The sequence below is a fragment of the Equus caballus genome, chromosome 16, assembly GCF_041296265.1.
Source record: "Equus caballus isolate H_3958 breed thoroughbred chromosome 16, TB-T2T, whole genome shotgun sequence".
NCBI lineage: Eukaryota > Metazoa > Chordata > Mammalia > Perissodactyla > Equidae > Equus > Equus caballus.
The window spans coordinates 80,646,286-80,671,664 of NC_091699.1; the positions used below are offsets into that span (position 1 = coordinate 80,646,286).

The 25,379-nt window shown below is 40.0% G+C and overlaps 1 protein-coding gene and 1 long non-coding RNA gene across 7 annotated transcripts in view; one reads left to right on the forward strand and one right to left on the reverse strand.

Annotated features, from left to right (window-relative positions):
• The first annotated feature begins 11,107 nt into the window (after positions 1 to 11,107).
• Positions 11,108 to 24,871, forward strand: LOC138918082 (uncharacterized). The gene is made up of 2 exons (XR_011427035.1): positions 11,108 to 11,242; positions 24,519 to 24,871. It is a non-coding gene; the product is annotated as an uncharacterized lncRNA (long non-coding RNA).
• Positions 14,001 to 25,379, reverse strand: part of TOPBP1 (DNA topoisomerase II binding protein 1) — a 59,791-nt gene continuing 48,412 nt past the window's right edge. For 3 of the 6 annotated variants that reach the window (XM_070238164.1, XM_023620946.2, XM_023620944.2), the window contains 5 exons: positions 24,596 to 24,759; positions 23,717 to 23,854; positions 19,537 to 19,626; positions 19,213 to 19,374; positions 14,001 to 14,788 (listed from right to left, as the gene is read on the reverse strand). In XM_070238164.1, the coding sequence (XP_070094265.1) occupies positions 14,645 to 14,788; positions 19,213 to 19,374; positions 19,537 to 19,626; positions 23,717 to 23,854; positions 24,596 to 24,759 (698 nt within the window). In that variant the 3' untranslated portion in view covers positions 14,001 to 14,644. The remainder of the gene's footprint in view (positions 14,789 to 19,212; positions 19,375 to 19,536; positions 19,627 to 23,716; positions 23,855 to 24,595; positions 24,760 to 25,379) is intronic. The other 3 variants (XM_070238163.1, XM_070238162.1, XM_070238165.1) reach the window with 1 other exon arrangement.

The window sequence follows — 25,379 nt, forward strand, 5'->3', positions numbered from 1 at the left end:
CCACTTGAGTGAAATCATCTGGTGTTTGTCTTTCTCAGTCTGGTTTATTTCGCTTAGCATAATTCCCTCCAGGTCCATCCATGTTGTTGCAAACGGGATGAATTTGTCTTTTTTTTTTTTATGCCTGAGTAGTATTCCACTGTATACCACAGACCGAGATTTTTTTTTCTTGAAAGCCCTATTTAAAATAGAACACTCAAAAAAATTCACACTCTCCCATCCTTTAAGTTCCTCTATAGTTTTTTTTTAACCAACTTTGTTCTTTTTTCTGCTTTTTCTCCCCAAATCCCCCCAGCACATAGTTGTGTATTTTAGTTGTGGGTCCTTTTTCTTGTGGCATGTGGGGCAGTGCCAGGTCTGTGCCCAGGATCTGAACCGGTGAAACCCTGGGCCACCAAAGTGGAGCATGTGAACTTAACCACTTGGCTACGGGCCAGCTCCTAACCAACTTGTTTTCCTGAGATAAGTTACCCTTTTTATTTATTTTTATTTTTTGAGGAAGATTAGCCCTTAGCTAACATCTGCCACCAATCCTCCTCTTTTTGTTGAGGAAGACTGGTCCTGAGCTAACATCTGTACCCATTCTCCTTTACTTTATACGTGTGATGCCTTCCACAGCATGGCTTGACAGGTGGTGCATAGGTCTGCACCCGGGATCCAAACTGGCGAACCCCGGGCCGCCGAAGCTAAACGTGTGGACTTAACCACTGCACCACCGGGTCAGCCCCCCAATCTTCACTTTCTTGATAGTGTCTTTTGAAGAACAAAAGATAATTTTGATGAAGCCCAGTTTATTTTTTCTTTAGTTGCTTTTGCTTTGGTGTATCTAAGAAATCATTACCTAACCAAGGTCACAAAGACGGATGCTTGTTCTAAGAGTTTTGTAGTTTCAGCTCTTTCGTTTAGATCTGTGGTCCATTTTGAGTTAATCTTGGAATGTGGTATGAGGTAATAGTGTAACTTCATTTACATGTGGATATCCAGTTGTCCAGCACCATTTGTTGGGTAGACTCCATTATTTGGCACCCTAAACATTTTACTTGTTTATCTCCCTCTACTAAAATGGGAAGTTGGCATGGAGTAGAGACGTGGGAAGGGAGGGGAGGAGTTGGGAGTCTGGGCTAGGACGGGGCAGGAAGGGCTGAGTGAGGTAGACTGGTGGAAGGCTTGAGGTCAGAATCTGTTTGGAGTGGAGACACGTTATGGAGTAATCAGAGTCGGGAAGGAGGATCGAAGTGGAGCATCATGAGCAGCTGTCTAATAACTAGCGTCCTCAAGCTGCAGGTTTGTAAGGGTTGTAATTCATCACCCAGCTACTGTCTCTAGGCATGAATGGGGCCTGCCGCGCAGCTAAGTTATGAATTGCTCCTTGAGCTTGATAATAAAGGTAATGAATATTATGAAGCATATATTAATCAAAGGAAAGAACTGCTTTAAATAAGCATTTTTATTATCTAAAAATAAATGACAAGTCACATCCACATCAAGGATTTAGGACATGTATAATCATCAAGGTAGCTGAAGCCTTTTGAAATTGTAGCCTAAGTGAGGACTAGACTTCTCAATAATCACTGGATGTAGAAACACAGAAGCTTGGTAAAACTTAAGCTGTCAACGCTTCACGCGTGACTCCCCTCCCCACGGTACACCCTCCCTGAGCTGAACCTCACAGGGGTCCAGTCAGCATGCCACAGGAAACTTCTGTAAGGCTAAGATCCTTCGTCTCCAGGTAGGACGGAAGCTAGTGTGAGCGTGTGGGAATCGGCACCCGCAGGCCGTCAGCGTCAGGTGAGAAGCGGGGTGAGGGCGAGGCGGCAGGTGGTCTCAGAGGAAATGACTTGAAAAGTCTGCTGCAAATATTTAGTATGATCTGCATTTTCCAGTGATGTTTTAGGAAACATGGTCTTCTGCTTTTCTTTAGACTTGAGCAGTTTTTTACCCCAAGCTCTGAATTTAAATCTTAAATTAGTGTGTTTTACCTTTTCTTACCTTGTATGACAAAGCATCGGGGAATAGTTTCCTATATCATCTCAACTCCTGTTGGATGATTTTACCTCCCCCCCCCCCGCCAAGAAAACTCAAATTTTGATTTTTTAATCTTTTTTGCTTAGGCAAAATGTATAAAATAAACTGTTGATTGTTTTGAATCTTAGCATATGGAAACTCTTCCCTCAGGACAGAGGCTTTGTGTCCCTCTTTTTTTTTTAAGATTGGCACCTGAGCTAACCGATCTTCTTTTCTTCTTCTTCTCCTCAAAGCTCCCCGGTACATAGTTGTATATTGTAGTTGTGGGTCCTTCCGGTTGTGGCATGTGGACGCCGCCTCAGCGTGGCCTGACGAGCGGTGCCATGTCCACGCCCAGGGTCCGAACCAGGGAGAAATCCTGGGCTACCGAAGCGGAGCGCGAGATCTTAACCACTCGGCCACAGGGCTGGCCCCTGGCTCCCTCCTTTTTAACTCCAAAGATTAGTTGCTATATCATCCCTAAAAAAGATTCCTGCTCTAGTTTTTATCCTGGATGAGCAATTTTCTTTATAAGAAGTGGGCAGCGGTGCAGGCACATCCATGATTCTCAAACTGCTGCATTTTGGAATAACCTAGAAATCTTGTAAAAACACGCCTGACTCCCACCCCCTGGCATTCTGATTTTATTGTTATGGGTGTGATCTGCACACAGGGATTTTGTTTTTTAAGCTGCCCAGTTAGTTCTAATGTGTAGCCAATTTAGGAGCCACTGGGTCATGTCAAAATAAGAGAAATGCCCTCTCTGTGACTGAGCTGGAAAACAGAGGGCTAGAGTGTGTTGGAGATCCCTTCAGTTGTAGCTTAGCCCAGAAAGGATGATCACATTTCTAAATGCATTTTTGGATGCTGCAAAATGGGAGGAATGGATACTGAAGTTGGGGGGAAAGCCTGTAAGCTGAAATAGTTCTTTTGATGTTTATGTATACTTCTTTGTAGTTCAGTAATTATCAGTATAAAGGCCATTTTTAGTATTTCCTCTCTTTCTTAGAAAACTACCTCACGGTCAATATAATTCCTTTAGCTACTTTGTTTTTCTTCTCTATACAGCGATGTTACTCTGTTTGACTTGTGTCTTGGCAGTAAATCTGGCCATTGCAGAATTTACTCCCTGGCCATGTTGATCTGCCTTGCACTGCTCCTGGCTCCTTTTCATTTGCCCTTCCCTTGTGTTGCCCTGTTACAACACTTCTGGGTTTTAAGGGTTTCTTTAGAATTCTGCGCTTCTCCCTAGTGACTGTGAAATGAACTGTAATTAACTCTACGGAGACAATTCGGCCTCTGCAGAATCCCACAGCTCATCTGCTTAGGAACTGGGACCTCAGATGCCTGCACGGCCTATGCTCCCGGCCTGGGGTTCGCTCTGCTCACCAGCCCCTCCCTTTTCCGGGTCATGTGGGTTGCACTTAAGCATCCTTTTTAATGGCGTGTGGGCACGAAGAGGAATCCTCATAGGCTTGTCTTGGGCTTTAACTTGCTGGGACTATTGTGGTTTTTATCCTGGGTTCCTCTGATTTTACAGTTCAAATTTATGCCTTGAATTAAACTTGGCTGTGAGGATCTCCCGACCTCATGGTAGTGAGGGTGAAAGCAGGTTGTACACTTCTAGTGTATTCCTTTGCTCTTCCTTGACATTCCATTTTTTCTTCTTTTTTTTTTTTTTTTTTGAGGAAGATTAGCCCTGAGCTAACTGTTGCCGCCAATCCTCTTTTTGCTGAGGAAGACTGGCCCTGGGCTAACATCCATGCCCATCTTCCTCTACTTTATACATGGGACACCTACCACAGCATGGCGTGTCAAGCGGTGCCATGTCTGCACCCAGGATCCGAACCAGTGAACCCCTGGCCGCCGAAGCAGGACGTGTGCACTTAACCGCTGTGCCACCGGGCCAGCCCCTCTTCTCTCTCTTTTTAACGTTAGCTCCAGTATAGCAAGAGTGTTAAACAGCAAATCATTCGTTGGAATTTTAAAAAATGATTCATATGGTATTTAACCTTGGGCCAGTCACTCTTCTAAACAGGTGACAAATGTTACTCCTTTAATCCCTGGCCGTCCCTGAAAGATGGGAAAGTAGGTTCTGAAAGGTAAGGTAGCTGGTAATGAAGGAGGCAGGGTTCCACCCCAGAGGTTTTGGCTCTGGCGCATTCTTGACCGGGAAGGTTTGCTTCCACTCCTCTTGCTAGATTTAAGGCTAGTGAAGGAAAGTGGGAAGCAAACGCTTCTTCAAATTTGACTTGAAAATGCCTCTGGCCGGATTCCCTTCCCAAGGTCAGCATGGACGCCCCAGAGCCGGGCTTCCTTACTGCCTCCCTCTCACACCGCAGAATGTAGCGTTCCTAATGTCGAGCTGAGCTGTACTCTTATTTCTAATTGCTGGGGGTGAGATTTTATTGTTTTTAGGATGCTTTATGATGCAAAATTTCAAGTACATTAGTACAGAGAATAGTATAGTAAATGTCCTTGAACCCATAATCCAGCTTCAACAGTTATCGATTTGTGGCCGCTCTTGTTTCACCGGTGAACACCCTCCCCATTTCCTGGATTATTCTAAAGCTAATCCCAGACCTATTTCATCCATAAATATTTTACCTAGGGATAAAGACTCTTAACTGTAATACCATTATCACACCTAAAAAGCTAACATTTTCTTAATATCGAGTATCCTGTTGGTGTTAGAATTTCTCGTGGTGCTTTACAGTTGGTTTGTTTAAAACAGAATCCAGACAAGGAGGACCCATGGCATTTCATTTTTTAAGTCTCCCATAATTTCCCCACTTTATTCTTACCATTTAGTTATTGAAGAAATCTGGTCATTTGGTTGTAGAATTTTCCACGTTCTGAATTTAGCTGGCTACTTCCCTACGTTTCCTATAAATGAGTAGTTTGCCAGTTATTAATGTATTACCTTTAGTTTCCAAAGCTGCCCTTTGCCCTGCGTTGTGATTCAGGAACTCTGGACCCACGTCTCTCCTAGGCCGACTGGCTTTGCCAGTGGAGGGTGCTGAGGAACACTGTAGAGTCAGCGAAACGACCGGCCCTGCTTTCCGTCCTCAGGGCGGCCAGCAGACTGGCGCATGGGGCCGGGGGTGTTCCCTTCGGCAGCTTCTTGGTTCAGCTGTGACTCGGCTTCCAGCAGTTGCTGCAACCCGTATCCTCCAGCAACTTTTCTCTGCCCCTGGCAGGCTGGGTGCCGCAGTGGCAGCCGTGCTCTCCCCTCACGGGTCTGAACCTCAGCCTCGAGAGGGACCCCGCCTCTAAGTTTCTAGTTCCTTCCTCGTTCACTCTTCTTCAGCTCTAGGAGCAGTGGCTGCTTTCTGTGGTTGCTCCTGCTGTACTCCTTAGCATATTCTTTCACTCTTCTTAGTAGTTAACCACTTTTTACTAGTTAATAATTCTCGATATTGTATTTTTCCTGTTTAAATTACTGGTTTGTTTCCTGACTGAATGCTGGCTGATGAAATGTTACCAGGAACAGTCTCAGGGACAAATCTTCAAAGACTGGATTTTGGGATTGGTTTGGTGGTGCCTTTGGACTCAAGCGAAATGATGAGCTCCTTGCCAGTGGGAAATGGGGAGCTTATCATCCACGACATGCAGTGGCGTTACGGCTAAGCTGCCGTGTCTGCTTGTGGCGAAGTAACTGCTGAAGCAGGTGCCTAGGGAGCCCTGGGACTTGGGCTGCCCCTGGCTTTTATGGCAGTAATGACGTCTGTAGGAACTAGTGCGGTTGGCTCTGCGTGCACTGGAGTGCTCAGAAGAAATGACAAGCTCAGGTTCTTAAACCCTCAGCTCAAGTCACAGTCTGAGGACTAGCGAGCCTCCACGACCACTCTAGTAGAATCATTTCATGTAGCCACGGGGCTGATCGTGCTGAACATCCAACATTTAATTGTGCAGGTTGCAGAATTACAGCATCACTTGAATTCACAACCTCATTAAGTTTTTCATGTGAAATTTAGGATATTGACTGGGAAAGATGGGGCCCTCAAACATGGAATGGCAACATCTGGTTGGACTCAGACTAAACTGAATCTTAAAACTTCAAGTCTTTCTGCCCCTCCCTTGCCAGTGGACACGTCTGCCCTCCTGTGTTAGCTGAGGAGGCTGACCTTTTCTTGAAAATCCTGAGATTCCTCACTTGGGTTAGACTGCCTTACAAAGACATTCTCGTTCTCAAGAACTTCTTTGTTGCCACTACACCCATAGCTAGAATGACCAAAAAGGAAACAATTAAAAGATTTTCCTAGCATATATTGGCAGAAATCTGGAGAATATGTGTGGAAGTGTATTTGAAGGGTGTTAGAGCAAGAACAGAATATCACTCTGGACTGCACTGAATTCATTGATTTGGGTGCACTTACTAGAGACTGGATTTAGGGTACTAGCTCTCAAGGCTCTAACAGCTTACTTGGTTGGTTGACTGAAACTTGGACTCAGTGGTGGCCTATGTTTTTTTTTTTTATTGAGGTATAATTGACATATATTAGTTTCAGGTGTACAACATACTGATTCGATATTTGTATGTATTGGAAAGTGATCACCACAATAAGTCTAGTTAACAACTGTCACCATACCTAGTTACAAAATTTTTTTTTTCTTGTGGTGAGAACTTTTAGGATTTACTCTCTTAGCAACTTTCAAATATGCAACACAGTATTGTTACCTATAGTCACCATGCTGTACATTACATCCTCAGGACTTATTTATTTTATAACTGGAAGTTTGTACTTTTTTTTTTTGAGTTTTTTGTTGTTGTTGAGAGTTTTTTTCATAAATGGATGTTGAAGTTTGTCAAATGCTTTTGCTGCATCTATTGAGATGATTGTATGATTTTCATCCTTTTTTTAATGTGATGTATCACATTGACTGATTTGTGGATGTTGTACCATCCTTGCATCCATGGAATAAATCCAACTTGATCATGGTGTATGATACTTTTACTGTGTTCTTGGATTCGGTTTGGTAATATTTTGTTGAGGATTTTTGCATCTATGTTCACCAGGGATATTGGCCTGTAATTTTCTTTTCTTGTGGTGTCCTTGTCTAGTTTTTGTCATCAGGGTAATGCTGGCCTTGTACAATGAGTTTGGAAGTGTTCCCGCCTCTTCTATTTTTTGAAGAGTTTGAGAAGGATTGGTATTCTTTAAATGTTTGCTAGAATTTACCAGTGAAGCCATCTGGTCCTGGACTTTTGTTTTGAGGTTTTTGATTACAGATTCACTCTCCTTACTAGTAATCAGTCTATTCAGATTTTGTATTTCTTCATGATTCAGTCTTGGTAGGTTGTATGTTTCTGGGAATTTATCCATTTCTTCTAGGTTGTCCAGTTTGTTGGTGTATAATTTTTCATAGTAGTCTTTGTGGTATCAGTTGTAATGTCTCTGCTTTCATTTCTAATTTTGAGTCCTCTTCTATCCTTGGTAAATGTAGCTAAAGGTTTGCCTATTTTGTTTATATTTTATGTTTTTTCAGAAATCAGCTCTTAGTTTCATTTATCTTTCCTATTATCTTTTTAGTCTCTTTCTTTTCTGCTCTGATCTTTATTTCTTTCCTTCTGCTAACTTTGGGTTTAGTTTATTCTTTTCTCTAGTACCTTGCAGTATAAAGTTAGGTTGTTTATTTGAGTTCTTTCTTGTTTCTTAATAAGTCATTCGTCTCTATGAATTTACCTCTTAGAACTGCTTATACTGCATCACATAAGTGTGGGTATGTTGTAGTTCCATTTTCACTTATCTCAAAGTATTTTTTCATTTCTCTTTTGATGTTGTTTTTGACCCATTTGTTGTTCAGCAGTATATTGTTTAATCTCCACATATTTGTGAATTTTCCAATTTTCTTCTTGTCATTGATTTCTAGTTTCATACCATTGTGGTTGGAAAAGATGCTTAATATGATTTCAGTCTTCTTAAGTATATTGAGACTTGTTTTGTGGCCTAATATATGATCTATCCTGGTGAATGTTCCATGTGTACTTGAGAAGAATGTGTATTCTGTTGCTCTTGGATGGAATGTTCTGTATATAGCTGTTAAGTCCGTTTGGTCGAATGTGTAATTTAAGGCCAATGTTTCCTTATTGATTTTCTGTCTGGATGATCTATCCATTGATTAAAGTGGGGTATTAAAGTCCCCTACTACTATTGCATTGCTATTTCTCTCTTTAGGTGTGTTAATATTTGCTTTATATATTTAGATGCTTCTATGTTGGGTGCATAAATCTTTACAAATATAATATCCCTTTGTTGGGTTGACCCCGTTATCATTATATAATGACCTTATTTTTCTATTATAGTCTTTGTCTTACAGTCTATTTTGTCTTATACAAGTATAGCTGCCCTGGCTTTCTTTGGGTTCTATTTTCACAGAATATCTTTTTCTATCCCTTCACTTTCAGTCTTTGTGTGTCCTTACATCTGAACTGAGTCTCTTGTAGGCAGCATATAAATAGGTCTCATTTCTCTTGTTATCCATTCAGCCACTCTGTGTCCTTTGTTTGGAGAATTTAGTCCATTTACATTTAAAGCAATTATTGATAGGTATGCATTTATTGCCATTTTGTTAAACCAAAAAATTGATTTCTGGCTTTTTTTTTTTTTTTTGAGGAAGATTAGCCTTGAGCTAACATCTGCTGCCAAACCTCCTCTTTTTGCTGAGTAAGACTGACCCTGAGTTAACATCCATACCCATCTTCCTCTACTTTATATGTGGGACTCCTGCCACAACATGGCTTGACAAGCAGTGCATAGGTCTGCACCCAGGATTTGAACCAGTGAACCCCCGGCCGCTGAAGCGGAACATGCCAACTTAATTGCTGCACCACTGAGCCGGCTCCCTGCCTGTTTTGCAGTTCCTCTCTTCCTTCCTCTTTCTCTCCCTCTTTTTCTTTGTGATTAGATAACCTTATGTAGTGACATGCTTGGATTCCTTACTCTTTCTCTTTTGTGTATCTACTGTAGGTTTTTGCTTTGTGGTTACCATGAGGCTCGCATAAAACAACTTATTTATAACAATCTATTTTAAACTGATAACAACTTAAGTTTGAACGCATTCTCATGCTCTAGATTTTTACTCCTTTACTCCATATTTTATGTTTTGATATCACAATTTATATCTTATCTCGTTTATCTATTATCAAGTTATTATAGTTATTTTTACCCCTTTTGTCTTTTAGCCTTCATACTAGCTGTATAAGTGATTGACCACCACCTTTACAACATTATTCTGAATTTTACTATATATTTAACTTTACCAGTGAGTTTTATACTTTTATAAGTTTCTTGTTATTAACTAGTGCCTTTTTTTTTCCAGCTTAAAGAAGTACCTTTAACATTTCTTGTAAGGCTGGTCTGGTGGTAATGGGCTCCTTTAGCTTTTGCTTGTCAGGAAAACTCTTTATCTCTCCTTTAATTCTGAAGAACAACTTTGCTGTTTAAGTATTATTTGTTGGAAGTTTTTTTCTTTCTGCACTTTGAATATATCATGCCACTCTCTTCTAGCCTGCAAAATTTCTGCTGAAAAACCTGTTGATACTCTTGTAGGGGTTCCCCCGTATATAACAAGTTGTTTTCCTCTTGCCACTCTTAAGATTCTCTTATGTGGTCTTTAAGTTTTGACACTTTAATTGTAATGTGTCTTGGTGTGGGTCTCTTTGGGTTCATCTTATTTGGAACTCTCCAGGCTTCCTGGATCTGGATGTCTGTTTCCTTCCCCAGGTTAGAGAAGTTTTCAGTTATTTCTTCATATATGAAGAAACATATATGTTTTCTGCTCTTTTCTCTCTCTTCTCCTTATGGGACTGCTATAATGCGAATAGTGGTCCACTTGATGTCCCCTAAGTCCCTCAAGCATTCTTCACTTTTTTTCATTTTTATCCTTTTTGCTTTTCTGATTCAGTGAGTTCCACTGTCCTATCTTCAAGTTCAGTGATCCTTTCTTCCACTTTATCTAGTCTGCTTTGGAACCCCTTTATTGTATTTCAGTTCAGTTACTGTATTCTTCAGTTCAGGGTGGTAGCAATAAAAGCTAGAGGCACCAGACATGTACACAAGCTCCTTTCTCAGAGACACTGGTGAGTTGGGGTGGGGCAGAGGGAGAATATGAAGATGGTGCCCACTGGCCCTTCTTCCCAGTCTCTGCAGAGGATTGTAGTCAGCCCCAAATGTGTATTTAATTAGATGCCTGCCCCTCAGGCCACAGCTATAAAAATAAGCTAATATGCCTCTTTCACAGAAAGATGGGGTGCACTTCAGTGTGTCTGCACGGTGCCCTAGGGGAAGTAGCTGGTTAAGATCTCTTTCTCCATTTATTACAGTCCTGTATGACCCACAAGCATAAGCTCCACTGGCCACCAGAGCTAAATGATGAAGGCATGTCCTCTGGGTGGCAGCTGCAAAAATCAGAGGATCAAAGTGCACAAGCTGCTTTCTGGGAGATAATGGTGACCTGGAGTGAGGCAGAGTGCAAAGATGGCACCTGCCACCTCCATCTTTGGATAGTATTTCAGCATGCCCATTGTAGTGTGTTAAATTGGATGCCTGCCCCTCTGGCCACAGCTTTAAGATAAGCAAAGAGGCCTCTTTCACAGGTCTGGGCCCTTCAGTCAGTTGCTGCTGCACTGGGCCCTGGGGTGGGTGAGTCTGCTTCAGCCCTTTAAGAAGTTTCTCAGATTGCTATAGCCTTGTGGGTCTTGTGGATACAAGCCCCATTGGCTTTCAAAGTTAGGTGTTTTCAGGGCTCATCTTTCAGGTGCAGGTCTTAAAATCCGGGGTGCCAGATGTAGGATTCAAACCCTTTGCTCCTCAGAGAGCTTGAAGTTGTGAGTTCCCTCCCAGTTGTGGGCCCCCATGCCAGGGATGAGGTTTATGGTGAGACTGTCTCTCAACTTCTCCTACCTGTTTCAGTATGTTTTTTTTCCCTCATTTGCCTGATGTTTAGGAGTCACTCAGCTGGGTTTTGGGTTTCTTTTAGAGGAAATTGTTCTGTATGTAGCTGTAGATTCGGTGCGTCTGTGGGAGGAGTTGAGTTCAGGCTTCTCCAACTTCGCCGTCTTGAACTGGAACTCTCTTGACTCAATGGTGATTGATTCTAGGTAGTAAGATCTGGACGCTTGATCAAATTCAAGTTTCACTGATGAGGGCAGGGGCAAGTGTACTTCATAGATGTTCTCCGTTTCCTGCTGCACCACATCAGGAGGGACATCTGGTTGTCTTACCAACGAATTCAGGTATTATCAACTTGATCCATCATTATAAAATTCCCCATTTGCCTAGATCTACGATTTCATTAGGAGTTCTAAAATGGTTTCCTTTTATCATTTCTTCTGCACTTATTACCTGGAATTATTCTTTAAAGAGGAGTTTTTCCTCAACTGTCAGGTTATCCTGAAATGTAGTTCATAATGATAGGATAATTGCTTGATTCCCTCCTTTTGTTTATCAGTTTCCACTGCTTTAAAATTTTTAATATTCTTTTATGACTTGAAAAAGCCTAAACAAATTATCTGTACCCTGGCTTTCCTTTCCATAAATACCTCACAAATTTAAAATACTTGATAATTTTAATTGCAGATTCCCAGATGCTAAACAAACATGAGATGGCTTTGTCAAAAGGCTCAGGCGGTGGTAGAATGGAAACAAAGAGCGGGTGCCTTGCTTGTTGACAGATCCAGATTAAAAAGCATTTTTAGGGCTACAAGGTGGGGTCAGCATACTATAGCCCACTGCCTATTTTTGTAGGGCTTTGAGGTAATAATGGTTTTTACATTTTTAAAGGGTTGCAGGGAAAATGCCACAAAGACCCAGCCCACAAAGCTTAAAATGTTTACTATCTGGACTTCTACAGAAAAAGTTTGCCAGCCGCTGCTATAAAGCAATATGTATTAAAGCACCTCTGGATGAAAGGTCTATCTGTGAAACAACAGGTTTGGATTAGGGCAGTGGCTTGTATGCTTTTTGGGTGGGAAGTTACAGATTTGAACTCTAAAGATGATGAGCTCTACCCTAAAAATGTACATATACAAAACTGTGCCTATGTCTGTTCCCAGGCATTATGGCCCTCAGCTTAAGAACCTGTGCACTTTAGTATTGTATTGTATTGGCCTGCCTGGGCTGCCAAAAAAGAACACCACTGACTTGGTGGCTTAAACAACAAATTTCTCACAAATCTGGAGGCTAGAAGTCTAAGATCAAGGTGCTGGCAGGGTGGTTTCTGGTAAGGCATCTCTTGCTGACTTGCAGAGGGCCACCATCTGTGTACTCATGTGGCCTTACCATTTCTGTGTGCATGCACTCCCTGCACTCCCTGTCTCTTCTTCTTACGAGGCTCCATCCATATTACCTCATTCAACCTTCATTACATCCTTAAAGGTCCTATCTCCAAGTAGTCACACTAAGGGGTTAAAATTCAACCTATGAATTTTTATTTATTTATTTATTTTTTTGAGCAGCAACACAACTCAGCCCATAATGTAAATACTAAATCTGAGTTTAATTGAGCGCAGTGTCTGCACTGAGGATCCTGCCTCCTTAAGCTCTGAGAGAGAACCTATGTTCTAAGGGATTTGCTCCTGAATCCCATGTACCACCTTTCATGCTAAGGAGTCATATTTGTTGAATTCATGAATGTTGGTGAGATCAGGCTAGTGCACAAGAAAACTCATAGAGGAATATAGTAAGGTGCTAATTTAAGTGTCACAGATTAAAATACTGCAGCAATTCTGAGGAGAAAATAATCAAGTTTTTTTCCTTTTAAATGAGAGAGCTACCTGTGCTTGGAAGTATTTGCAGGTAAGGAGACCTTACTGGCATTGGGACATTTAGTCTAAGTGTCAAAGCCAGAGTTGAAATAGTTTATGTAGGGTGTGAACAGACTCTGGAGAGTCAGGAGGAGAAGCTGAGATCTGGAGCCTACGTTTAAGACCTGAACTGGAAAAACAGTTCATAATCTTGGAGATTCTATCTGGGGTAGAGAGAAACAGAAGCATAACATTTATCAACAGTGTGCTCACCAGGAAGTTTTGAGGAATAGTAACTATTTCAAAAAACTTTTAAGTGGTGAAATTCAGGGACACTCACTGCAAACTGCAAACTGCCAACGAAACGCCCCAGCCAACACCAAATGGCTCCGCTCAAAGCAGGTCCAGGCGGGTTTGTGTGGGGGCGGGGTGAGAGCAGAGTTTACATGACACTGCAACCTACTGGGCAGTGGAGGAATCTGTGTTGTCTTAAGCTATGGATTAGCTCAAAGCTGAAAACTCTGAAGGGCCGGTTCTGTTGAGGGGCAGGGACAAACCTATACTCCACGTGGAGAAAAATCTGAGAAAAACTTGAGGGGGTTCATGTCCAGGTTGAAGACTTTGATCTTTCACCATTTGAAAGGCCAATTCAGAGAATCATTAGGAAGTGAATATTATATATCAACATAACGTTCCTGATTCTGGTTTGTCCTTTAAACAAAATGAGGTAGCTTTCTATTTCGAGGATTGTGGTAACGCAGGTAGTAATTGGTGTTTGCATTAGCCTTTATTAATCTCAACCTAATTTTGTAGGTTGAGATATAAGGGGTTTTAAAAAAGTTTTAATAAGAGTTAAAAAATATATTTTTTAAATCCAATAGAATGATGTTCTAATAAACATCAGAAACAACTAGCAATGCATTTTTTTTTTTTTTTTTTTTTCCTTTTTCTCCCCAAAGCCCCCCAGTACATAGTTGTATATTCTTCGTTGTGGGTCCTTCTAGTTGTAGCATGTGGGACGCTGCCTCAGCGTGGTTTGATGAGCAGTGCCATGTCCGTGCCCAGGATTCGAACCAACGAAACACTGGGCCGCCTGCAGCGGAGCGCACAGACTTAACCACTCGGCCACGGGGCCAGCCCCGTAGCAATGCATTTTTTAAGCTAAGTTTTACAAATCTTTCATTGCTTCAGCAAGAGAATGGATACTAGAATGCTTTCCTTTTAAAAACTCATCTATTCGAACAACTAATTTGAGTCACTACTTTTATTCTTTATTGTTTTTATTTTCCAAGTTTTGGCGCTCAGACTTGGCAAACATCACGGTATTTGCACAAACATGCACACGCATATATACATCACAGTATTTGCACAAACATGCACACGCATATATACAAACATATTTAAGTTTAAAGCTTCACTTCCTCTACTAAACCTTGTGCTCAGGCTCCTGTTAAAAAGAGGTAAAATGGTGAGAAGATAAAATCAGGGAAAACATGAATGAATCCCAAATGACAGCTTCCTTGTTGTTACAAATTAAAGCAGACGTTTTACGGCAAAATCCATCACCTCGCTAAAACCTCCACTGTTACAGCCTCAGATATTTACAAGAAAATAAACAAAAAGCCTCTTACACACTTCAATGTGGTGTAAGGACAAGCTAGCTGGGAGTTGCATTTTGTTGTTATTTTAGGTAACTTTCCATTCAGGACAGTTAATATTTCAGTGATTAAAATTTCAGATGTAAAAATGAACTTCAAGCAGGGTCATCATTATACTCTGAAGCAGAATTCTTCAGGCAGTTGTCTTTAAATTACTACATAAATCCATCACAGTAAGATTCAGGCTTCTAATTTAAAAAACATTTAATGTTCCGTAACTAAAGAGTAAATATGATCAGTGTACTCTAGGTCGTTTGATTTTATTTTTCTCTGCAGGAGCTTTCCTCTTTTGTGATAATCCAGGCCCAGGTTCCTTATTATTCTGAAGAAATGAAAGAGCTTCTGGTAGACAGTAATTTTCTACTTGAGGAGGGGATTCCTATAAAAGGGGAAAAACCCAACATCACTGTTCATTTTTTTCAGATTTCAAACTGTGAAATGATCAGGTAATAGATTCCTTTATTCTGCTTTTTGACCAGAAAAAGTTAAACATTTGTCGTCCAAGGTATGCTATTTAGCATTTGTCACATTTAGTGAACAGACCCTATGTGACAAAATTTTACCCTTTATCAGAAAAATGAGTTTATAGTTCAGATCTTAATAGTTTCACCTGTAAAATATGGATTAAATACAGAATATGGAAAAATACGGTTACTAGCTATCATTTATGTGTGAGACATTATGCTTGGTGTAAATTTATGAAAATATTTACTTAATCTTTACAATAAACATGTGAGATAGGTGTTTGTATTTCCCATTTTACAAATAAAATACAAATGTTAGTTATACAACATTTTGCTGCAAAACCAAAATTCATACACTTTTCTATTTAACCCCCAAACCCTTGCATTTTTCTTCCTCACAACCATATTCCAACATAAAAGAAAAGGAGCTTTCCCTCCTTATTAGAAATGTAATAAAACTTCTTTTTCTGGCAATATGGCAGACTTGATAACATGAAAATGAATCACCACAAAATACTGGATAAGAACCTTTCAATCCAATTCTTCCACGGATAACAACTATAACTCTGACCAAACTATTTTAAAAGCAACTACCGTTAGACATTGGAGGAGAAATAAAACCAGGCAAATGGTAGCGGGAGGTTGACATCTGGAAGAAGATAATGGTATGGGGTGAATTTCTTCTTTTTTTCTATTCTTTCTTTTTTTTTTCCTCTTTTTTTGAGGAAGATTAGCCCTGAGCTAACATCTGCCAATCCTCCTCTTTTTGCTGAGGAAGACTGGCCCTGAGCCAACATCCGTGCCCATCTTCCTCTACTTTATATGTGAGACGCCTGCCACAGCATGGCTTGCCAAGCGCTGCCATGTCCACACCTGGGACCTGAACTGGTGAACCCTGGGCTACTGAAGTGGAACATGTGCACTTAACCACTGTGCTGGCCCCTGAATAGACATTTTTCTAAAGACATACAAATGGCCAATAGGTCCATGAATAGGTGCTCAACATTGCTGTACATCAGGGAAATGCAAATTAAAAGCACAATGTGCTATCCTCACAGCTGCTAGGAGGGCTATTATCAAAAAGACAAGCAATAAAAAGTGTTGGCAAGTATGTGGAGAAACGGGAACCCTGTGCACTGTTGGTGGTAATGTAAATTGGTGCAGCCACTATGGAAAACAGTATGGCGGTTCTTCAAAAAATTAAAAATAGAGCTACCATATGATCCAACAATCCCACTTCTGGGTACTTATCTGAAGGAAACAAAAATACTAACTCAAAAGATATTTGCACCTTCATGTTCACTGCAGCATTATTTACAATAGCCAAGATAATGGAAACAACCTGAGTGTCCATCAAAAGATGAATGGATAAAGGAAACTGGTACATATACGTAATGGAATACTATTCAGCTATAGAAAAGCAGGAAACCCTGCCAATTGTGGCAACATGGATGGACCCTGAGAGCATTATGCTAAGTGAAATAAGTCAGAAACAGAAAGACAACCTTATGATCTCACTTATAAGTGGAATCTAAAAGACACCCCAAACAACTCAAAGATACAGAGAATTGGTGGCCAAATGGGTGAAGGTGGTCAGGAGGTACAAACTTCCAGTTAGAAAATGAACAAGTCCTGGGGATGTAACGGACAGCATGGTGGTTACAGTTGATACTGTATTGGATATTTCAAAGTGGCTAAGAGAGTCAATCCTGGAAGTTCCCCCCACAAGAAAAAAGAAAATTTGTAACTATGTGTGGTGATCTAGACTTATTGTGGTGATCATTTTGCAATACATACATATATTGAATCATTATGTTGTACACCTGAAACTAATATAACATTATATGTCAATTATATCTCAAAAAAAAAAAAAAAAAGGGCAGCCAGACTCATCCTTCAGGCAGATTGGAAGACTCCTCTCTGGATAAACTGAAACAATTCAAGAAGTACATAAAGGTCTGAACCTAGGAAAGGGTCCCCGATAACCAGCCCACCCAGGCTATCTCGCCCAGCTCAAAAACGACAAGACCGAACTGTGCTCAGTACTTCTAATCAGCTTTTTTATCCCCTTCTCTTAATCATGAGCAGAAAGCCAGGAATTACCAGATATCTGACAAATTCATCTAACGCGGAAGATAAAGACCCAAAACAAAGAGGGGACAGGCAGTTTAGTGGAAGCAGAAACTATGCAGAAATAAGAAAACTTTATAAAAGGTCTCTATTAAAAAACATGATAACAAAATGAAGTCAAGAGAAGGCATGGAAGATAAAACTGAGGGAATCTCTCAAAAAGTGAAGATAAAAATAGGTGAGAAATAAGAAAATACACTATACAAATAGAAGTACCAGAAAGAACAGAAAGCAGAGTAAAAAAAACATCATCACTGGAATAATTCAATTTCCCAGCACTGAAAGATACATTACCAGACCAGAAGGGGCCCTCCAAGTGCCCAGAATAATATATACAAACCCTCATGATTGCATGTCATTTTGAAATTTCAGAAAACTGGGGATAAAAAGAACTTCCTATTAGTTTACAGTTACATATAAAGGTTTATGAATCAGAAGGGCTTTGGTTACTCGACAGCAATACCAGAAGCAAGGAAACAAGCAATCAAAAGCCTAAGAGAAAATAGTTTCCAACCTATAATTTGATGCCCAGCCAAACTATCGGTCAAGTGTGAGCAGAGAAAAAAGACTTTACACACAAAGTCTCAAACAATTTATCTCCCATGTGCTCTTTCTCAAGAAGTTACTAGGAGACTTCTATCAAAATGAGAGAGCAGATCAAGGCAACATGGGATTCAGAAACAGGAGATACAACTGAGAAGAGGGAGAAAGGATGGTGAGTGGAGATCCTGGGATGACAGCAGTGCACAGAAGTAGAGGTGACCATCCAGCCTGGAGCAATGTGACTAAGGACACGTTGAAGGCCATCATCACCAAGATCTCTGCAGCCACCACACCTAGCTTTTTAACCTGAGGTCGGAACACTGGGATGAGCCTATCTCAGAGTCTTAACTGTACTTGGCTTATGTTGACCATGAACTTGACCATGAAGGTGCTGCTCTCCCCTCAGCCTGCTGCTTCACCCCACAGACATGCTCTGTTTTGACCTACTCCTGAGAGCTAGAGATTAGCAATGATGAACTTAGACGTAGAAACATAAAGCAGCTCACTCCCCCAACACATTCCTCCAGATAGCTAGTAGCGGACACACATTACAACCCTGAAAAAGGCAGGGACATGAATAACCAAAAGTCAGATAGGGGATTACTTCTGGTGGGGAAGTAGGCAGATCAACTGGGGGAAGCAACAGGGAGCTCCTATGGGACTAGCAAGCTTCTATTTCTTAGCTGGGTATCTAGATGACATTTTGTTCTTTTGTAACCAGTACATACGTTCTATACAGTCTTTCATATGTAAGAAAAAAAAACCAAAATGAGAACACATGTACAAACACTTAGCCCAGCACAATACAGGTGACTGATACTGGTTCTTGCTTAGATGTTAGCTGTGTACCTGAAATGATCACGAATTTTAGGAAGGAATGAGGTACGTAGGGTTCTCTACATTCTCCCTACCCTGCCCTTTTCCCCACTGGGTAAATTTTTAAAACCTCATGTCTCAAGAAATAGAGCTTTTTAAAAAGTTATTTATGTGTTCAAGGAGAGTTTCCTACTAAGTATGTCCCACTGCTTTATGACAAAGGCTTTCTCTCTATATTAAATCCCGAGCGCTCCCAAACACACGCAGCAAAAGTCACAAGGCAGGCTGAGTTTTGGCTTTCCCTTTTCTCTACACCACTGTTTGAACTCCTTTGTACGAAGACATTCATGATCATGCATCACACCTTGCTGATTCCTGATGGCATTTTAGGCACTCTGGTGTCAGGAAGATTTTTCTTTGCCCGTTCAAATCACACAACATAGGCCCTTTCTGAACAGGAGTGGAGTGAGCCCTCCATATAGCAAATGCTTGGTTTACCACAGCGTCTAACAAAGGTATTTACTGTGTATCGATGCAAAAGTTCAAGAAAATTAAAGGAGGACCCTTGGGTAAATGCTTCTCCTTGGACTCCTAGAATCAATTTTTGCTTTTTTTATAGTCCAACCTTTTAATAGGCACTTCTAAGGCTTTTAGAGGTACCTAGTTTTTTATACTGGTCTCGCATTTAACTTCCAAGCTAAATGTTTACATATGCGTTATTATAAAAAAAGAATGAAAGTGAAAGGGACGAACATTCTCTTACTAACAAGCTGAGGGTTTTGTTGAGTCGCTTGTCTATGCATACAAGCATATCTGCTACAGAGGAGGTCAAAGACAGAATCTTACAAACCTGCATAAGATAATCAGCAATATATTCCGTTTTCAAGCAGTACACATTATGGGCAGCAGCTTCCGCTATATTAACTCCTGAGTCATCTGGTTTGAGTTTATTTAAGTCAGAGAAGAGATGTGTGGCTTCTTTAAATAAAGGTACAGAATGACCAGATAGCACCTAATGAAAAAACAAGAGGCATCACAATCTATCAATGCCTCAAAGTAATTCAACTGTACAATCTGTACTTAAGGATTACCATCTCACAAAGCACAGAAAATCAAGCACTGATCACAGCAAGCTTGGTTAACAAATAATTCATTAAGTCGATCCAATACAAACCTTTGCTCCTCCTGACTGAAGAAGGCGTTTGAATCCTGCTTCTCGGGATGGATCAACATGTAAGATTACCTTCCACCCACTAAATGCCCCCTACAAATAAAAAATAATCAGTGTTGGAAAATATTTGGAAAATAAATGACAAAATCATACAGATCAATACATCATTTTATCTATAGACTTAGTTTTATGTTAACAAATAATCTTAAAACCTTTCCTTTTGCTACAGTGGTAACTGTCTTTTGGCACAATACTTTGAAACACACGACAGTGTTTGGCACACAGTAGGTCAATAAATATTTGAAGAATGAAGAAAAATGATGTGATGGTTAGGTAACATTAAAACAAAGCAACCTGACTTTTATTTAGCCTTTTCTATTATTTTTTTCTTACAATTAATCAAAGGTAGAGCCTAAAGCCTCCATTACATAATTCTCTTGAAAATGGTTACTAATTAGAAATATTCCTTACTCAAATATTTTATAACAGTTAACAGAAGCCAGTGGAATTACTGTAAAAGAAAGAGTCAGGGCTAACAAGGAACTGGAGAGAGCAGAGAACTCAGAATACAACACGGAAGATTCCTTAACTCACGGGTTCTTAAACTTTCTGTGAGCCATGGACCCCCTCTGGTAGTCTGGTAAAACTTATATGTCTGTTTTCTAAATAATTTTGTAGAAAATTAACAGCTTTATTGAGATGTAATTTCTATACTATATGAATGTCTTTTTAATGTTCAAGATAAAGTATAAAGAATTAAAAAGCAAACCATTTTATTGAAAATTATCAAAATATTAAAAAATTTGTAACATAATAGAAGTGCTTCTATATTAATGAATTAAATCAAAAGACCTAATGGTGGTTGAACAACTACTATAATTTTAAATAGTGATGAACATAACCAGTATTTCAGATACAGGCATACCTCGCTTCATTGTGCTTCAGATATTGCGTTCTTTTACACATAAAGGTCCGTGGCAACCTTGCATTAAGCAAGTCTATTGGCACCATTTTCCCAACAGCATTTGCTTACTTCGTGTCTGTATCCCATTTTGGTAATTCTTTCAATATTTCAAACTTTCTCATTATTATCATATTTATTATGGTGATCTGTGGTCACTGGTCTTTGATATTACTATTGTAATCATTCCGGGGCACCATGAACTGCACTCATATAAGATGGTGAACTTAATCGAAAACTTTTGTGTGTTCTGACTCCTCAATGACAAGCTATTCCTCGTCTCCTCTAGCCTCCCTTTTCCCTCAGCAACAATATTGAAATTAGGCCAATTAATAATCTTACAATGGCTTCTAAACATTCAAGTAAAAGGAAGGGTCACACATCTCTCACTTTAAATCAAAAGCTAGAAATGACTAAGCTTAGTGAGGAAGGCATGTCGAAAGCTGAGACAGGCCAAAAGCTAGGTCTCTTGTGACAAACAGTTGCCAAGTTGTGAATGAAAAGGAAAAGTTCTTGAAGGACATGAAAAGTGCCACTCCAGTGAACACACGAATGATAAGAAAGCAAAATAGCCTTGCTGCTGATATGGAGAAAGTTTTAGTGGTCTGGATAGAAAATCAAACCAGCCACACATTCCCTTAAGCCAAAGCCTAATCCAGAGCAAGGCCCTAACTCTCTTCAATTCCGTGAAGGCTGAGAGAGGGGAGGAAGCTGCAGAAGAAAGGTTTGAAGCTAGCAGAGGTTGGTTCATGAGGTTTAAGGAAAGAAGCCGTCTCCATAACACAAAAGTGCAGGGGAAGCAGCCAGTGCTGCTGTAGAAGCTGCAGCGAGTTCTCCAGAAGATCATTAATGAAGGCGGCTGCACTGAACAGGAGATTTTCAAGGCAGATAAAACAACCTCCTCTTGGAAGAAGATGCCATGTAGGACTCTCATAGCTAGAGAGAAGTCAAGGCCTGGTTTCAAAGCTTCAAAGGACAGGCTGACTCTTGTTAGGGGCTAACGCAGTGGGTGACTTTAAGTTGAAGCCAATGCTCATTTACCATTCTGAAAATCCTAGGGCCCTTAAGGATTATGCTAAATCTACTCTGCCTGTGCTCTACAAATGGAACAAAACATGGATGACAGCACATCTGTCTATAAGATGGTTTACTGAATATTTTAAAGCACACTGTTGAGACCAACATGATCATGTGACTCATGTTGTTGTCTTCTGGACAGGTTACCTTTCCAGTATGAAGTTTTGAGAATGACATCAGACAGAGAGCCTGACAACTAGTGGAATAAACCTCAGAAAAAAAGATTCCTTGCAAAATATGACTGCTCATTGACAATGCACCTGGTCACCCAACAGCTCTGATGGAGATGTACAATGAGATGAATGTTGTTTTCATGCCTGGTAACACAACATCCATTCTGCAGCCCACAGATCAAGGAGTAATTTTGACTTTCAAGTCTTCTTATTTAAGAAATAAATTTTGGGGGCTGGCCTGGTGGCATAGTGATTAAGTTCAGCGTGATCTGCTTCAGTGGCCTGGGATTCGTGGGTTCAGATCCCAGGTGTGGACCTACACACTGCTCATCAAGCCATGCTGTGGCAGTGTCCTACATACAAAATAGAGAAAGGCTGGCACAGATGTTAGCTCAAGGAGAATCTTCCTCAAGCAAAAAGAGGAAGACTGGCAATGGATGTTAGTTCAGGGCCAATCTTCCTCACCAAAAAACAAAACGAAACAAAACCACCCCACCATTTCAGAAGGCTATAGTTGCCATAGATAGCGACTCCGCTGATGTATCTGGGCAAGATGAAAACCTTCTGGAAAGGATTCACCATTCTAGATACCATTAAGAACATTCATGATTCATGGTAAGATGTAAAAATAGCAACATCAGCAGGAGTTTGGGAGAAGTTGATTCCAACCCTCATGGATGACTCGGAGGGATTTAAGACTTCAGCAGAGGAAGTAACTGCAGATGTGGTGGAAACAGCAAGAAACTAGAATCAGAAGTGGAGCCTGAAGATGTGACTGAATTGCTGCAATCTGATGATAAAACTTTAACAGATGAGGAGTTGCTTTTTATGGATGAGCAAAGAAAGTGGTTTCTTGAGATGGAAGCTACTCCTGGTGAAGATGGTGTGAAGACTGTTGAAATGACAACAAAGGATTTAGAATGTCACATAAACTCAGTTGATAAAGCAGCAGTAGGGTTTGAGAGGATTGCCTCCAATTTTTAAAGAAGTTCCACGGTGGGTAAAATGCTGTCATCAGCATCGCATGATACAGGGAAACCGTTAGTGAAAGGAAGAGTCAATTGATGTGGCACACTTCATTGCTGTCTTATTTTAAGAAATTGCCACAGCCACCCCAACCTTCAGCAACCACCATCCTGATCAGTCAGCAGCCATCAACATCGATGCAAGACCCTCCAACAGCAAAAAGATTACGACCCACTGAAGGCTCAGAGGACAGTTAGCATTTTTTAGCAATATTTTTTAATTGCAGTATGTACATTGTTTTTTTAGACATAATGCTATAGCACACTTAATAGACTACAGTATAGTGTAAACATAACTTTTATATGTGCTTGGAAACCAAAAAATTCATGTGACTTGCTTTATGGCAACATTTCCTTTATTGGAGTGGTCTGGAACCAAACCCACAGTATCTCCGAGGTATGCCTATACTTGCAATTATCATGCAAAGCAAAAATATCTCATTTCTATTGGGGTGAAGTCACAGGTACTGTTAATAGTGTTGTGATTTGTTGCCTAGACTTATAATGAAAAGAAATGCTAGCTTTCAATTATAGGTTAGTAAGATGAGGATGTACTTTCCCCCCATCCAAATTGTACAGCATTCTTGAATTTGATCTACAAACTTCTTTGGGAGAATCTTGTTGAGCCCAAGTTAAGAACCCCTGAAGCTAGACGCCGAAAAGATTCGTTGGAAGAAATACAGTATGGGTCATGTTTTACACATATAAATTATTTTTACAAGAGCCATCAACATTATATACAGCCTACTGTCGATCACAATTAGAGGAATTAGGAATTAACATTAAGCTCAATTTAGAACGTCCAAACTAAGTATATCAATCAAGGGATAAAAGACAAATAGAATTCTCACATTGTCAAGCACATTCTCTTAAAAAAAATTAAAATCTGGAAAAGTCATGACATTGAATGCCATTTATACTACCTAAATAATTATATATGTTAATACCTCAATAATGCCCGATTCTTGTCTTTGCTGGATTTTTCTCCTCCATCTCATTGCTGCAAGTGCTAGTCTTCGCTGCTGTACATTGATTCCAGTCAAAACGTCAAGTATGCAACTACTTCCCCATTCATAGTCTTCTTCCTAGAGAGTCAGTCCAACCAACTTTGAGTTTCTACAAGATGTTCTCAAGGGGTCCACAATTTAATGAGTCAATTGTTACAAATACAGAGGGTGCTAAGTGAGCATCAGTTTACAAGCATAGAGGAAGTGTAGATTAATCTGGCTTCATAGGAGAGTCAAGCATATCTGGTTTTTAATTAGAAAGCAGAAAAATATTGCATACCTTTCTAAGAAACACAGATAACTGCACCTTAGCAATTGGGTAGTATTTAGATTATTGGGCTTCTCCTAGCGTAAGACGAGCTTCACAGGACATAGTCTCAGAGCAGGTATGTATTAACAGCTGGATTACCTGTCTACAGAAGAGATCCCTAAGGGATCTTGATTGAAAACTTCAGAAACTAGACGATAGATATTACTGTGAAGATCAGTAGGAACCAACAATATTTCAAATAATTAGTTTAATATTTAATGGACTGGCAGTAAAGATAAAAGCTCACAATGAGATAATCTTGAAATTTTCTAATCTCAAAAAATGCCCCCCACATTCAAATTAAGTAATACTGATATAACTAAGAATCTGGATCTGTGATCTTTAATTTTTTTTGCTTTAATTGTTAATGCAGATCTTATAAAATTGGTTAATCTAATTGGTCATATTTGGTTATTTCAATTGCATGAACAGTCAGTGTATGCGCTGGAATCAATTAAGACATCTACTTTTAAAGAACAATGACCCTTCCCATTCATTGGAATACACACCGGCATGAAGTGCCCAGCTGTCCTGCATGCTTCAAGGTAGGAGCGATGAAGCACCCACTTGCCAGCTGCCACTGAGGCTAAGTACTTCTCGTTTCGAAGTGGATGTCCCACAACAATGTGTGTGCAGTTGGGATCAAAGCACTGCTTCTCTATCACTAATCCACCTTGAGCAGAGAAAAGTGGTACTTTACTGATTCTTAGCTTTGTCCTGGGAAAAACGCATCTCAACTATGCACAGAAATTATTTATAAACAAATGCATCAAATAAACCAAAAATCTTGGCTGATAATTATATTACTTTACACAAATATTTTATAAAATGTTTATTACAAAAACAAAATACAAAAATAGTAAAATGAATCCCCATACACTGACCACCTAGGTTCTAAAATTATCAAAATTTTGCCATCCCTACTTTATCTATCTGCCTTTTTTTGCTTAACTATTTTAAAGTAAATTCCAGACATCATGGTATTTTACCCCTATATACTCAGTATGCATCTCTAAAATACATGGGAATTTTCTTATACAGCCATAATGCAATCACCAGATCTAATATAATTAACAAAAATTCTTTGCTATCTCAATACTAAATCCTTATTCAAATTTTCTTGTTTATCTGCACTGGTTTGTTACAATTAAGATATAAAAAGAAACAGAATACAAAGGAGGACCACATACTGCAGGTGCTTGTTAGATCTCTTAAGTTTCTCTCAACTACCAGGGCAATTTCCAAGCACTGAATACGGGTAAGCAGGGAGACAGAAGTCAAAAGGGGGCCCCT